At 50.3% G+C, this 15,295-nt stretch overlaps 8 protein-coding genes across 8 annotated transcripts; 4 read left to right on the forward strand and 4 right to left on the reverse strand.

Annotated features, from left to right (window-relative positions):
- Window positions 1-545: 545 nt before the first annotated feature.
- Window positions 546-2,881, forward strand: N7510_005723 (putative chromatin remodeling complex subunit (Rsc9); the record flags this gene model as incomplete). Its single annotated transcript, XM_056977649.1, has 3 exons — window positions 546-579; window positions 637-969; window positions 1,029-2,881. The coding sequence occupies 3 exons, from the start codon at window positions 546-548 to the stop codon at window positions 2,879-2,881; spliced, it is 2,220 nt and encodes a 739-aa protein (XP_056833681.1).
- Window positions 2,882-3,813: 932 nt separating this feature from the next.
- Window positions 3,814-4,666, forward strand: N7510_005724 (uncharacterized protein; the record flags this gene model as incomplete). Its single annotated transcript, XM_056977650.1, has 2 exons — window positions 3,814-4,345; window positions 4,398-4,666. The coding sequence occupies 2 exons, from the start codon at window positions 3,814-3,816 to the stop codon at window positions 4,664-4,666; spliced, it is 801 nt and encodes a 266-aa protein (XP_056833682.1).
- A 128-nt stretch (window positions 4,667-4,794) lies between these two features.
- Window positions 4,795-5,214, reverse strand: N7510_005725 (ACT domain-containing protein; the record flags this gene model as incomplete). Its single annotated transcript, XM_056977651.1, has 1 exon — window positions 4,795-5,214. The coding sequence occupies one exon, from the start codon at window positions 5,212-5,214 to the stop codon at window positions 4,795-4,797; it is 420 nt and encodes a 139-aa protein (XP_056833683.1).
- Window positions 5,215-5,529: 315 nt separating this feature from the next.
- N7510_005726 (carotenoid oxygenase family protein) lies at window positions 5,530-7,275 on the reverse strand (the record flags this gene model as incomplete). The annotated part of the gene is given in 3 exon segments (XM_056977652.1): window positions 5,530-5,744; window positions 5,759-7,130; window positions 7,186-7,275. 3 exon segments carry the CDS (start codon window positions 7,273-7,275, stop codon window positions 5,530-5,532), a joined length of 1,677 nt encoding a protein of 558 aa, XP_056833684.1.
- A 912-nt stretch (window positions 7,276-8,187) lies between these two features.
- On the forward strand, window positions 8,188-8,486 carry N7510_005727 (uncharacterized protein; the record flags this gene model as incomplete). Its single annotated transcript, XM_056977653.1, has 2 exons — window positions 8,188-8,232; window positions 8,295-8,486. The coding sequence occupies 2 exons, from the start codon at window positions 8,188-8,190 to the stop codon at window positions 8,484-8,486; spliced, it is 237 nt and encodes a 78-aa protein (XP_056833685.1).
- Window positions 8,487-8,781: 295 nt separating this feature from the next.
- On the reverse strand, window positions 8,782-9,990 carry N7510_005728 (uncharacterized protein; the record flags this gene model as incomplete). Its single annotated transcript, XM_056977654.1, has 1 exon — window positions 8,782-9,990. The coding sequence occupies one exon, from the start codon at window positions 9,988-9,990 to the stop codon at window positions 8,782-8,784; it is 1,209 nt and encodes a 402-aa protein (XP_056833686.1).
- Window positions 9,991-10,239: 249 nt separating this feature from the next.
- On the forward strand, window positions 10,240-11,991 carry N7510_005729 (uncharacterized protein; the record flags this gene model as incomplete). The annotated part of the gene is made up of 1 exon (XM_056977655.1): window positions 10,240-11,991. One exon carries the CDS (start codon window positions 10,240-10,242, stop codon window positions 11,989-11,991), a length of 1,752 nt encoding a protein of 583 aa, XP_056833687.1.
- A 223-nt stretch (window positions 11,992-12,214) lies between these two features.
- Window positions 12,215-13,660, reverse strand: N7510_005730 (F-box protein; the record flags this gene model as incomplete). The annotated part of the gene is made up of 1 exon (XM_056977656.1): window positions 12,215-13,660. One exon carries the CDS (start codon window positions 13,658-13,660, stop codon window positions 12,215-12,217), a length of 1,446 nt encoding a protein of 481 aa, XP_056833688.1.
- Between the last annotated feature and the right edge of the window lie 1,635 nt (window positions 13,661-15,295).

Here is a 15,295-nt window from a genome sequence, read left to right on the forward strand (position 1 = left end):
TGGCTGGGATGATCAATCAGGTCGGTCGATCACCAACTCTTGTTCTGCGTCTCAGGGCCACTTCCTCTAGGCATTGGCGCTTATTCCACGGATGGTCTTGGTCGCCGGAATCCCTTTCATTCACGCAGCCATCACTCCCTTCTACACCTCCTCCCGCTAGCGAGCAGTCTGTGTTCAGTCTGTCGCGCATCGTCGCCGCGAGACCTGATCCCAGCTCGAACGCGCCGCATCGGTCACCTTGTCGCGGGGCACCACACTCTTGTCACTCGACAAGCAGACTGAATCCTCGCCGATATTCCTTGGCGCCGATTTCACCACGAGGACCGCAGCAAGACGATCGCCAAAACCAGCCTCCCTACAAAAGCCCTTCCCTCAAGGGCTGTGAAAACGACCCGGCACTTTCACCATCTCCTGGGCAAGATACCTTCTTTGAAGCCGGTCGGCTTAGATCCACTTGCGCGGCCTTGGGAAATCCGTTTCCCAAGGGAGACACCGCCGTGAATCCGCTTCTGCGCCTGTCCCCTTCATCTGTCCCAATCGGCAACATGTCCACCCCTACAACTCGGCACTCCCTGCGACGTACGCCCCCATGCCCCAAGTAGTAACACTGACAAATTGTACTGACTCGAGCAACAGAGGGCCTGCGCCAGGCGCCCAAAGTCAACCAGCCCTTCACCCCAGACACCGGACGCGAGCGACGTTCCCACACCCAGCAAGGCTTCACATCTCCTCAACCTCCAACCGGCTCCCATGTGACCCTCAGCTCTGCTGCACAACACCAGCCGGGTACGCATTTCGGTGTCGAAACCTGGGAGGGAAAGGAACAAATTCCACTACCGATGTCCACGCGGGAAGTCGCAACGCCGGGGAACCGCCCTGTGCTGTATGCCAACCTCAACCGAAAACAAGTGAAACAGCCCGATTTCTATGACCCTTATTTTCCTCTCCGGTATCTTGAAGTACCAAGGAGTAAGTAAATCACCAATCCGACTCATGGTGTGGCGACAAACTGATCTCATTTTCTACAGCTGATCACATCTACAAGCGTGCCCATTATGGCCTGCAATCTGGCATACCCGACGAAATCGACTTTGCCTTGTACCATCTGGTCCAGATTTCTAACCAACGATGGGACAAATTCAAGTTTGAAGGATTTCCTTTGCTGGCGGAAACCCTGATGGAGAAGGCGTTGGACGTCACTCGGATCTGCACTGGAGTAAAGTGGGAACTCCAGTACGATCCTCGGCAGCCCATCGATAGGGTTAACGTGCTAAATTCACTACACGGAACGCGCAACATCCTCGACAAGATTCAAAAAATCCCCATGAACTTGCCATACGACAGTCTTGAAACGTACGAGCTCAGCCATGAACTTCGAAATGTTAAAGAGGCCGTTTTGGTGATGCGTAACATGGTGTTGCTGAAAGAGAATGCTTGGTACGTCTCGCGCTACGCGAAGGGGCTTCTGAGGGATTTCCTGGTCGTCTTGATCAATCTACCGAATCAGCCTCGCCTGAATGAAATCAGAAACGATGCTCTCGATATTGCCGAAGAGTGCACCAAATTCATGCGGACGGACGTTGAAGATCCCCTGTGGGTCTCCCTGGTCAATTGCCTCGACTCATCAGATCGTGCGCATGTCGTGCGAGCTCTCTGGGCATTGACACACTTCTCTACCGAGATGGATGAAGGTGACGGAAACCGGGCCATGGAACGCATATCCAAACAGACTCTACAGCAACTGTACTACCACACGCTACTGGACCTCGACAAGGACGTCCTGAGTGGTGCACTTGATTTTTGGTATCAATACACACTCAGCCCGGATAACATTGAAAAATTGATGGACATTATCAACTTTCCGGTGGTTTTTGTGCCTCGCATGGTCGCACTGCTCACCTACGAATCGCGGCCTACCAAAAAGGAAACCGTTCTCCAAGAAGAAAAAGTCGCGCCCGCTCCGTCAGAAATCCCGCGTGTGCCTGCAGAGCTTCTGAAGGACCTGATGGACCTTTCTGAGCCCGAGCGCAGCTCTCAATGGCTTCGTTGCTGCTTCATTGAAGACACAGAGTGTGAGATCACGCAGATTGCATTGTGGCAGGCCTACCAGAGCCGGTTCGCTGATCCTCGTGTTCCTGGAGGAGGCGTTCTTCCTGCTGCCGAGTTTATCAAGAACGTCAGCAATACGTTCACAAACGCCCAAGCTCAAGTCATCAATGGCCCGGGAACGGCCACTAAGTTCATCATCAAGGGTATCCGACCTTTGGAGACTGCTTATACGTTTGAAGGGTTCCCATACCTGTACTGCAAGTGGGCCGACAACTCGAGTCCCTCCAAAATGTGCCAGCAGGCTTTCGCATCTCCTACCGACCTCCGGAACCACGTCTTCGCCGATCATATGAACCTAGAGGCTGCTGAGGAGCCAGGCCAGTACAAACTGGATGCCGCAGAAAGGCCCATTCACACCTGTCAATGGGATAATTGCAATCGATTCCGGGTGTCTGGACCAAGCACTAACACCGCAATGGTCGCTGGCCACGTCTCCTCCCACCTCCCCGAAGACCGCCCTGCCGACGCACGGCCCCCCAGTTCCAAACGCGCCGTTCTCCAAGAACGTATCGTCCGCAAGTGGTATTACATGGATACCCCCGTCAACGAGAAAGGCGAGCCCTTCGGCATCGCCTACAAGGCTGCGTTGGTACTGCGGAACATTGCGCGCGGGATTCCTGATCGCATGGCTTCGCAGTACGGCCTTCCCTGGAAGAAGGCAGTATTCCTAAGCCAGCGTACCAAGATCGTCGAGTCCTGGGACCGCAATCGCGCTCTGCGGAAGGAACTCACTGAGTTGATGATGGTGGTCGAACGAGAAGATGATTACTGAGTCCCTGGCTGATCGAGTGTCATCATCCCTCGACCTCTCTTGTATGATTAATACCCTGGTGTTTTTGTTTTACCTATCTTCTTTCCTCTATCGTTGCATTGACGTCACTTTTCCTCTGCTTCTCACGTCCTTCCAAAAGAGAATAAAAGTCTACTTTACTGCCATGGGCGGTTTTTATACTTTTTTTCCCTGGAGATTTTCATCTTGCTCGTAAGTGAAGTGGAGGAGGGCGGCTTACGTTGAGACTGCTGGCTGGATTTATGCCGCCAACGCAAAAAGTGGCCTCGAAAGAGGAGTTGTTTATTTTTCTTCGGATTTTGGGGTTAGTGATCTTTCTTTAGTCTTCTGGCGTCTCTGGGGGTCGAGGAAGATAGAATTCGAGTTCAAGTATTTCTGCTACAAGATCCTTGATAGCCTGTACGCGTAGATTTGAGAAAGTGGCTGTCTAGACGCACTGCCCCATCCTGGCTGCTCGCATTTGGGAAGTTGGCTTAGGTGGATGTTGACTTAGGCTGCTTTCCCACAAGAGAAAGGCAGAGCTCTCATAGTCGATATTCCAAAATTAGCTAAATCAATCCTTTTCCATATCTCTTTCAATCGTGATCCAAAAGCAAGAGTCAATCCCGTTTCCCAAGATATGGCCTACGACTGTGGGAGATTCTCGGGCGACTGCGGCAGCAGCTATACTCAGGCCTTGGTCATAGAGTTTATCCAGTTTTTGCGCTGGGATTTATTCACCATACTTGAAATAGCCTAGCGCTTGTTGACATTAAAGTCGCGTAAGTGCCTCGTATAACACTGCCATGATCTACAGCCTGCATGAGTCATGGTAAATGTTGAGGTTAACTTATATAAAGTTCTATTTAGAAAAAGCAAGAGTCTCTTCAATATTAAACTGACCTTGTTGCAAGAGCTCTGCTAAGAGTGTCAAAATGTCAAAAACGTCGCAGAGTCCAAATAAATTGCAACGCCAGGTGATAGCGGAGGAGACCCATTCGCTAACCTCACAGATTCTCAACTCAACCGAAGCCTCCACGGAGTCAAATCTATACCGTCGCCTCCTTCCAAGTATCGCTCCGGTACGCGATGGAAGAAAGCCAAAGATAACAGTCCAAAACAGGGACACTTTTACTGCTGCAAAGTTGATTCTGGACCGCGAACCCGGTGCCAAAATTGGCGTTTTAAATATGGCTAGTGAAAAAAACCCTGGAGGAGGATGGCTTCGTGGTGCGTTGGCGCAAGAGGAAGCACTTTGTATTCGAAGTACATTGGCCGCAACCCTTCACAAGCGATACTACCCTCTCCCTGTATTTGGCGCAATCTGGTCCCCCAAAGTTGCCATTTTCAGAGATGAGATAGGAGCATGGTGTCGAGTCTATGAAAGTAAGGAGATTTTCACTGTCGGTGTTGTGAGTCTTGCAGCTTTGCGGCGTCCTCTATTAACGCCAGACAAGAAACGGTTTGGTATGCTTCGACACAGTTCTTAAGAGTTCGGCCGAGTGCTGATAGACAATAGGTCGCCCAAAAGATATTGAAATCCTCAAGGACAAAATGCGACAAGTGTTCCGAGTCCTGGCACAAAACAAAGCGACTCATTGTGTGCTCGGGGCGATGGGCTGCGGAGCATTCCAGAATCCACCATCCGAGGTCGCCAGGGTTTACAAGGAAGTATTGGAAGAGACAGAATGGAAGGGAATTTTTGAGGAGATTGTGTTTGCTGTTCTTGATACTCGAGGGGAAGGAAACTATGCGATATTTCGCAATCATATAGAGAACAGTGCATGAAAGGAAGACCAAATACGAAGGCGCCGTCTGTTGGCAGAAAAACCAACAGATACACAATAGACACGGGAACATATATTATTTCAAGTAGATCCTAAAGAGGAACGATGGCTATCATACACAATGCAGGCTCACTTTGCATTTGCAAATTCCCCAAGAACTTGCATCGCATCCTGTGCCCGATCCACCGGAACATAGATGTGATCATGAAAATATCCGCTAACAACATTGGTACTGATACCATGATCCTTGAGACGAGAAGTAATAGTCGCAATCAGACCGACAGCCTCAAGACTGGAGTGGATAGCAAGCGAGATCTTTTTGCAAGGATAGGTCTGCTCTTTGAAGCCGTGGGATGTGGCTAATGCCTCAGTGGTCACGATAGTGATGCCTTCAGCCTCCTGGACAATAAGCTGTGGCTCGAGAGTGGCCAGAGGGAGGGACGTGAGAGGCTGTCTGGTGTTGAGAAAGACGTAGGTGGTTGGGTCCAAGGTTGGTTGCATTGTCGCAAGGAGGACGGAGAGATTTTCTTCACCAGATGGAGGTGCCATTTTGACGACAGTTATTCTTGTGTGGGCAAATATGAGAGAAGAATGCTTGCTGCTTGTGCGTGTGACTCAAAGAGAGAGATTGAGAGAGGTTTAAATAAAGTTGAAGTTGGATGTCGTTCAAAGGGCGTAGAGTGGGAACGACAAACAGTGCAAATATCAAGGCCCGTCACAACGTTCAAAATATAGTTTAGGTACCACCATAATTTACCAAATGGGTTGGGTTGATGGATACGGATATTGATATTTAAAAAAGACTACAAGCTGTACAAAAGCTTTTGTTGTACGTATGGCATATGACCTCCCAAATTCTGCTCTCTAATAATCGCCAGTAGGCAGCCCTACTCTCGGAACATGCTGTCCGTGAAACCCGAACCCAACAGGTCCATTGACGTTGGCTCTGCCAAGCTCTGTGAGGTCATGGGCATCTAGACAAAGAAGATAGCTTTTGCCTCGCATCCCATCCAGGACAACGCTGAGAAGCACTCCGTCGTCTTCATTGCTTCCATTCGGATCAGCGATGAATAACGCTTCTCCAGGGATTGACCGTGGTGCGACCACACATGGGTTTCCTTGGTCTCGCAGTTAAATTTCATAATACTGTCGGTGAAGGTTGACTTGCCGCCAAACGTCACAGCGTAGACATATTGGTGTCGCCGGGTGATAAAATTGGGGTTCATTGTTGGAAGCTCGGGATTGAGCGCCTGACATTCACTCCACTCGATAGATGCCTTGCCGATTTCAGTTGTGGGAGCAGAAGGCACCGCATGGAGACGGAAACGAGAAAAGGACGAGTGCAAGGAATCGTCCCGTTGCTCGGCAAGAGTTTTCGCCGCGGAGGACGTGGAAATGAGATTTTCGAAATATAGAGTCTTCAAAAATTCCGGGCTCTCGAGCCTCACAAGATCTGCCACCACATCCGTCTTGCTGGGGTCTTCTTTGGATGGTTCCTGCCATGCATTGATGGTGTGGAAGCAGAAGAATGCAGGGCTCTCATATTTTGCAACTAGTCCCTGGCCCTTCCTGCGGTCGATGACGTACCAGGTTGCTGGTTGTGTCGGGTCCATCGGCATTATGGCATCCATGAAAGAGCCGCCAGCAAGTTTCATCGGATTCAGATGCGAATTCCACACACAGAGCAAAACATAATCTTCCGTGAGAACCAAGGAATGAAGGTACGCTGGTGTTCCAGGAAAGGTCGCGAGAATTGTCGTCTTCCCCGTAGAGGTAGATACTTGGAAAACGCGATATGTGGAGGTTGGACCCAGTGAGCAATTGAAATTGAAAACGTCTCCAGCATTAGGATCGGATCGAGCATGTGAGGCTGACAGGTGCCCGTTGAGATCGGGGTGAAGATCTGCCTGCGAGGCGAGTCCTATGGGCTCCAAGGTCTCCGGGTCAAGTTTCTTGAAGGTACTGTAATCGGTCTTTGCGTAGAGATTCTGGATCCGCTTAGAACCGTCCCAGCGCTTGTTAGGTTCGGCAGTAGATGTGTCATTCAGACCAGGCATATTGACGGATAGAGTGACGCCGACGTTGACGGCAGATGGATCTTGAGGGGGAGTATGTTCACTTTGAACCTTGTTGAACACACTCTTGCAAGGATCGCGTTTCTGTCCGAACCCCATACGTTCGAGAGAACCAGTCTTTCTCACACTCTCAATCAAAGCATCAGTTGAGAAGCGCGAATTGTAGAAGACCCGAACGGTCCCATGAACGTTGTCAGGGACCATGATTTGGAAACGATGCGTTTGGCTGAACCCGTCAAACCAGTGAGATAAATGGAATATCCCGTCATTTTCCGTGTCCACTTTGCTTTTGCCTGGTCCAGTCCGGTATAGGGTTCCAGCAGCATAGGCGGGAATGTGGCCAGTTACCGACAGTTCCACGGGACTACGCTCTTCAAATTCAGGATCGAACTGAGTACTTGCGTTAGAGCCTTATTCAACTTAAATCTAAGGCATTTAAACTTACTCCCTTGTCATTAGGCCAGTTATTGAAATGTTCCTCAGCTGCCTGCGAGTTACTCGCTACTGCTGTAGATGAGACTGCAATGGACGACATGATTTGAAGGGCTGTTGTTAGCGATGAAATATGGATCTTGAACGACCTCTTGGCTAATCGGACTTGGCTAATCAGACTCTGAATACGGAAAGAGAGAAAGGGAGTAGTAGGGTTTGAAACAGCCTTTAAATATGTGGCAAAGAATGTACTCTGTTCCATTTTGTGGAGGAAAGGCTTCGGAAACGCGCGGTCGGTGCGGGGGGAATCGCGACGGGTCGAGTGGATCGTTACCGACCCGGCCCAATCTGACACTTCCACCTCTCGCTCGTCAATCGGTTTGGTCGAAACGGTCGGACACGGCCTCGGAAACACCTAAGAGCCTCGGTTTAACTGGTGCTAATCTCTTATCGCCCGATGAACTCATGTTTCACCGTTGATCAGGCATCTCGGCGGTGTGACGGTCCTCATCGGCGGGCATAACCCACATATAGACGACGTTCGAGGAACACCAGGCTGTCTTTTGTCGGTTACTTGGGTATCACACAGAGACAAAAATTCATTGAACAAACTATTTCCGATCACTTATAAACACTCAACCAGTCGATATCCAGCAAAAGAAAAAAAAGCCTACAGGACCAAATTGTCGGAATGGACCAGTCTCGGCGGCAAGGGTCCGGTGTCAACAGCAAGCAATGGTGCTGTGATAAGTGCATGTCGAAGTTCGGACGACAGGATCATTTGAAGCGCCATGAATTGACTCGTTAGTGCATTCACTATAAACAACATCTCACGGTTTTGCTGATATCACATCCAGATAAGACGGGAAAAAGCAACATCTGTCCTTTTTGTAGATCCTCTTTTAGCAGAGGGTATGTCTACCATAATTCCCTTGCGATAAAGCAAAGATTACTCACCAGTTCCGAAGAGATGTTTTGCGAAGACATTGGAAATCCTGCAAAGCTCGTGTAGACGATGGACATTCTATCCCCGAGCCACACCAAGGAGGTAAACAGCGACGTGCGTGTGATAGCTGTGCGGGTCTGAGAAAAGCTTGCAACGGGGAACAACCGTGCTCCGAGTGCAGCGACAGAGGCCGGCAATGCTCCTATCAACGTTTGTGCGAGATTCCTGGCAATCCACCCAGCTCTCTCCAGAGAGGTAGTCGACACATCCCAGAAACGGATGCGGATATTGATGATATGCCCGAGTCAACCTGGGATCTTGGATTGCAGACATTCTATCCGTCTACAAGAGCATCTTACAACCGCTAGTTTCACAACTTTTCGACATCTTAGGTCTGATCTACTAGAAGGATTGGCACTTATAGGACTTCGGCAGTCAAGATTTGACTCACGAATTTGAAGACCTGCGGAGTTACTGGGTTTGTTGCCCCCAACTCTATCTAAGCCTGGAATGGAGGTCTCTTTTTCTTCGCAATCTGCCTTGTTGAGACCCTTAACTCCTCGACAAATCCCAACCATACAAATCCAATTTAAAGGATCGGGAGGCATGGGGTAACTGAATTGCATTCAATCAAGATGATAAGCAATGGCTTGGTAACCCAATTTAAGTCCGGGCGTGGCCTTCACTCTCCAAGCCTTTGAAATAGCGGTATAAAGTCACAAAAGCCTCTAACCATTCCTCTTCCCTTCCATCATGAGGCTCATACAGTTGAAACGGCTTATCCCGACGAAACGCAGGGCGAGGTCCAGAATTATGTGGCGTAAAACACGGGGTCTCTAAATTAAGGTCCGGAAATATGAACGGCTTTCCAGACCAAGGCGTGTTCGCAGTTCGGAAAATCTGGTTCTTCTTATTTGTTATGAGAGGATGCTTGGAATGAGGTAGCGAGTGAGGAAAAGATGAATAGAAATATGGCATTCCGATGATCAGGATTTGGGCGGAGCGCTTGATAGATGTGGGATGTTCAATTGAAATTGCAATCCCATCTTCTGGCATCCTCTCGGGCACTTCAGCTTCTCCATCAGGGCTTTCGGTGGCCAAATGGTGCTTTACCAGCATATCGATCAGCTCCTCCAAGGCCCAGTCGAACGGAATGATAGGAAAAAATTCATAAAGGAGGTACTCTGAGCCTGCATAATAGAGGCGATGCACTTTGGCAATTTTGTCGGCGCTAGACCTCATTCTCTGAACGACATGCGCGATATTCCGTCGCGGCTGTTGGCCTGGATCCAGTGTTCTCTTTAAGATGTCCGGGTTCGTTTGTAGCATATCTGCAGCCCAACGCAGCTGAGCAATGCTCTTGTGGGCAAGGTTCCCCCTCGCTTCTTTCGTGGCGTTCCAGCGCTCTTCCAGGGCCTCAACTGTTGAGTAGTCCCAGACTTCGGGAAGTCCTGGCCCAGAAGTATGCTCCGGAGCGTAACGATTCAGATTCGCAATCTTGGTGGCCGATTGAATCTGGGCGTAGATGCGCGAGTGCATTGTGTCTAGAATTTGGTTGTATCGTTTAGATTTGACAGAGAGGATGTTCAAGGCCAGGATGGAGTTCTTGGGTGCCATTTCAAGTTGACAGTCTGAATAAAATTCATAATAGAAGCGAGCGGCCTCGCGCACTTTGGCAAGAATGCCGTGGTCATGATCGAAGACCTGGCCACAGGTTTGATGTGAGAGAATGCAATCGTTTATATAAAGATTGTCATGAATCAAAAGCCTGAGAATGTCCCAGACGCGGAGATCATCGATGATTTGGTGCGTAAGCTCTGGTGGTGTTGTAACAAGCCCTCGAACGACGGCTTGGAGAGGAAGCGGGACCATCGTGTCGATATTGGTGGTGGGACTACACTGGATAGTCTCCGGTAGAATGAACGTGTTATTTTGGGCCCGCCCTCCTTTTATAAGGCGCTTCGTGCGGCTCAAAGTTCGCGTGAGTCACTAGCGGCTTCGTGTTTGGGGCCAATTCAGCTGCCCACGTCACACCGTGGGTTATACGTGACAATCCCACAACCAACGCATGTTCGATACAACCGTTTAAAAAGAACCGAGAAAATTGGATATGCTGAAAATATGAAGCCAACCCCAAATGATTTACATTTCGACGAATGCGATGACCCGGAAGTTATCGCACTACGCCTGAGGGAGGATCATCAACTATGTCGCGAGAAAAAGATACCCAGCAGTCTAGCACTTCACTTGCCTACTGCTAGGTGTCCTTTGTTAGAGAGGGTATCATGGCACCTGACTCCTCAGAGCGAGGTGCCGATGGCCCTGCGGTGGGCAAGATGCGAGAGCATGATTCAAGGAATCATAGCCTATCTGAACCAACTGGACACTGTGGCGGACAATGATGCGGACGAACCGACAGCTTCAAGTGACAATATACCTACAAATGAAGAGTTTCAAGCAGCACTAAAGGTGCTGGACTACCTTCATATGCACAAGTCCATCTCGCAGCTCGAATCATCAAGCCCCTTGTGCGACGTGATCCTCGCGGTGCGAACACAACTTGGGATGGACAGCCGCCTGCGAGCTCAGCATCATACCTCGCAAGCGCCAGAAGCCCGAAAAGACAAATACTCCAAATATTCCAGGTGCTATATTTGTTGTTATCGCTTCCCAGACTCGGAAGCCCATGAGTTATATCCGTCATTGTGTCGATCGTGTGGAATGTTCAATATTGCCTCATCTCGGCTTTCATTGCCCGAAAAACTGAATCTTTCAGGAAAGACCGCTCTGATTACCGGAGGGCGAATCAACCTTGGCTATCATACTGCGCTACGCATGCTTCGTTGCGGTGCTCGAGTCATCGTTTCATCTCGGTACCCCGGTGATGCAGCAACTCGATATGCAAGGGAGCCAGATTTCAAGCAATGGAGCTCACGTTTGAAAGTCGTTGGTGCGGACTTTCGAGCTGCAAGTGACGCTTTCAGGCTCGTACATGTTGTGAAGGAGCTATTGCGTACATGGAATGAACGGCATAATTCTGATTCGCGAATGACACTCGATATTCTGATCAATAATGCCGCGCAGACTTTGACGGATCCCGTAAAGGCAGAAATGAAGGCTATATCCCGTGAAGGGGCATTCAAGGATCTACCAGAAGCCAAGACACTACTCGCAGGCGGTGTCAGTGTGGACTACCAGCCACGGTTAAGGGGAGGGATGCAAGCATCCTGGATACCGGGCATTGAGGACGGGCAAACACAACAGCTGCTTGAAAATGGAATTAGCCAGGACGCCCTGAATGGTGGCCAAGTCATTCAGAAAGGACTTCGCACCACCGGTGACTTCGACTCTGACTCGAAATCATCATGGGTGCAAACTCTGAATGAGATCCCGTACGAGGACCTGATCAGCGCCCACTCGGTGAACGCCTTCGTTCCACTGATATTATGCCGCGAGCTACTCCCTCTCATGGGTGCAGCCGGTTCATCGTCGACATCGACATCAAAGCCGATGGGATACATTGTCAACGTTTCATCGCGGGAAGGGATTCTGGAAGACTTGCCCAATTCACGAAGCAAGGCTGGACACCATGTCCACACGAACATGTCTAAGGCTGCTATAAACATGATTACGGAAACAGAAGCCGGGAAGGCGTGGGAAATGCGCCGTGTGGCGATGAATTCCGTGGACCCGGGGTATATGAGTGCTGCACCAGAGTGCCAGCCCAAAAACGGATGTCCTATTGGTTTTGAAGATGGGGCTGCTCGGGTGTTGTGGCCTATCGCTGTTGGTGAGGTAGAGGACCGTGTTATCTCTGGGAGATTCTTAAAGCATTTTGAGAAAGGAGCTGCTGTTGTTAAACGTATGAACTGAGAACCGTGGAAGGCTGGGAACGTCTACATAGGGATATAGAAGAATCCAACGTCAAATCGAAGAATATTAACTTTCTGACAACTCCTTCGGTCGTGCGTATTTGCAGGCGAATCTCGGGTCTGACAGGGGCCACAGTGCCAATTCGCCAACCAACACTGCTGGACATGCACCTAGTTGTGAGAGATCATTGCTTTCCCAGGTGCGTACTTCCAGCCCTATGTTTCTACCCGGACTCGTTCTCCTTGTCCCACTCACAGCACAGACTGGCAATAACATTAGATTCGGTGTTGCAGGCCGTCTTCAGTGAGTGCTTCATACACAGTTGAATGAACAGGCTCTTAGTCGCGCGGGTCCACTCGTACCTTTTAGCCCGTGGCCTTTTGTTGACGGTCAGAGTGACCCTCTCCAGGCTGTTGGGACGATGGTGACTCAGAAAATCATCAATCTTCTCAAGGCAGAGTCGGGGTCCCCACCGGTAGTGGCTCAACTCAGCACAGTCGTCTCGGAGATGAAGCTCACGCAGCGACTGGGGCAATTTCTGTAGCGTTATCTGTGGCGGAGGAGCCTCCCACCCGAAAAGGATGATGAACGGAATGGTTAGCGATTCCAGCTTGCGGTGGCTCGCCAGGGAGCCGAGAGTGCCTTTGAAGGATCCCTTCCAGCGAATGGGGCATTTCCACCGCAAGTCATGCACCACCAGGCATAGGATCCTGAGAGAGTGTTTCAGGTGCGAGAGGGCTCGAGACAGTTGGTCAATATCATACCGGAGGAACTGCGGCCGGCCAAGGAAGCAGGTATCTGCAAAACAGTAACAGAGCTCCTGGAGATTAGGCGTCGTTGATAGTACCATAGCCAAGTCAGTTGGGGTCATGTCAGTGGGGATGAGACGCAAAACGGTGAGTTTGGACGCGAGGGGAGACCTGGGTATCGGCCAGCAAAAACGCACCGAGTTGAGAAGCACGGTGTGAATGACTTCGATGCGTGGAAGATAGAACATTGTGGAAATCTGATGGAGGTCATCTTTACACCGAGGAGAGAGACGGACAAGTGATCCGTGAGGGCCTTGCCGGCTCCTGGTCAAAAGACATGTAAAGCTGCGCAACGTGCGAAGGGGGTAGTTGGGAGTTTGATGCTCGAGATTAAATTGAATGTCCTTGCAAAGTTCCCGGAAGGGATTTGTGTCTGCGAGCATGAAATCAAGCGAAAGGTTAATCATATTCTTGCTGAACGTCAGGTAGGTAGACAATAACAGGCGAATGTCGTAGGTCATGATCGTAGAGAGGAGCCCTGCAGCGAGCGCGTGGACATTGACTCTTTGCAGCGGGCGGGATGTTTTCCACTTCCACCTGAAGGGGGTCGACAGCTCGTTCTCGCTAATCCAGCATTCGAATCGGAGATTCTGCACCAAGGCCCCTAGATGGGGCTTCTCCAGGAGAGCTACCAGCAGCCGATGGCTTGCGGGGCATCTGCCCTTGCCATTGTTATCCCATCTCATTCCGACGTGATGGTAGAGAAACGGCGTGAGGATCCATCGAAGCTGCAAGCAGGTACGCGTGCATGCAGAGATATCGCGGGTTCGAAGGCGGGACACGATCATCCACAAGATCTCGGCAGGTAGTTTGGCCAACATGATAGATTGCCTCAAGGGCCTGCACCGGATGACTTCCATGTTGCACGAGGGAACGGACGATGGAGCAGCTGGAGGTCATGAATAGTAGAAGAGTTGACCGGTGTGGACTACATGATGTGTATCTGTGCGTCTTGAGATAAGCGAACAGGGACTGGAGGTAGCAATCCAGAGACGAAGAAAAGGAAAGTACAGGGCCGGCACGTGAGGCTTGTTGTTGCCTCTCATGCTGGCAACAACAAGCCCTTTCAGGACTTATCTGCTATACCGAAGACAGGCTTGCACCTCAGCGGTTGGTCTGGAAAAACGGATTCGCAAACCAATAATCCACGAAGAAAGATAAACACGGCCATTCTCGACTGCTGATCTCAACCTGCAACGGCCAATGTTAATCATCATATATGCCACAAGGAAAGTCAACGCGATTTCAATGCCTATCACTATGAATTAGGCTGTTCAACCGAGCCATGTCTATCAGAGTGGCTCCATATATTGAAGATCTTAACTCGAAATTAATAGTTCTGGGCATTTACATTGCCATGCCCTGTGCACATCGGCAACGCATCGTCGTGGCTAATAAAAGTGAAGTTACGATAAACACGGCATCGGGTTTCCCCCTGAGCGACTTACATATGCAGGGGCCGTGCGCGCGCGATGGGCACGGCCGCGGCATCTGTTTCTTTTTTTCTCTCCCGGAGAACAGGGGAGGTGGGGAGGCCTTGGCTTAGATCAACGTAGACCGCTTCGGATCAATTGCGTTGTGCCTCCTAGGAAGTTGATGATCACGTTCGAGAAACTGCCGACGAGTTGTTTCAGATGATTTCGCCTCTGGACATGATTTCCACGGGTTCGTCCAGTTCAGTGAGGCAACAACCGCATTGTTCTACTCAAGACAACGTCTACTACCACCAGCCTTGTACTATTGAATCTATTGTACGCCACCAGGTCCTCACCGAGCTCCTAGTGTGGTGGATTCGGCACTTCCGCGCACGAGCTGCCAGACTACTTTAGCCGCGAACCGGAAAATGGCTGACGCTACTGACAAGCAGAAAATGGGTCCTGCTAACTAGTGTTCGACTAGTATAGCAACCATGTACTGTACACAGACCCCGATGTGCTCAGTCAGGCTGTTGTATTTCATGTCGGGGTACGGGGGGCCCGGATCCCGCGCTTGCGCTAATCGATCCTGCGCGGAGTTCCTCAGGATTTATCTACGAAGAAGTCTTCGTTAATCTGTTTCCCACAGATCAATAGTTCCAACTGATACACCGAGTGTGCGGGAACTTCGGGACAATTTTCAAGCGTGGGCTGGTTCCCTGGTTCGAATGTGCGTTTCAAAAGTATCCCTCATGACTGGTTCGAGCGGTTGCCAGAATGAGGCTACGGCACGTCCGTGCATACTAGTATCCACGCAGCGAGAAGCCCGCGTTCCCCGATCGTCCCCTGCCTAGAAACCCGAATTGCAGGTCCACAGAACAACGGGTTCTCGAGTCAATCTCAATATGGGCAAGATCACTGGATTATTAACATCAACCCTCGATGGCTCACAGCCTGCAGCAGGACGATCAACGCGCATTGGTCTAAGCTCGTGGGTTACCCCTGATGGAATCAAGAACCCTTCACCTCATAGGCTCCGGCTTTCGTACTACTACGTTTTGGGTCGTCATCCAACGCGGC

The sequence above is a fragment of the Penicillium lagena genome, assembly GCF_028827675.1.
Source record: "Penicillium lagena strain IBT 129212 chromosome Unknown utg000003l_segment0_segment0, whole genome shotgun sequence".
In the NCBI taxonomy this organism is placed as follows: domain Eukaryota; kingdom Fungi; phylum Ascomycota; class Eurotiomycetes; order Eurotiales; family Aspergillaceae; genus Penicillium; species Penicillium lagena.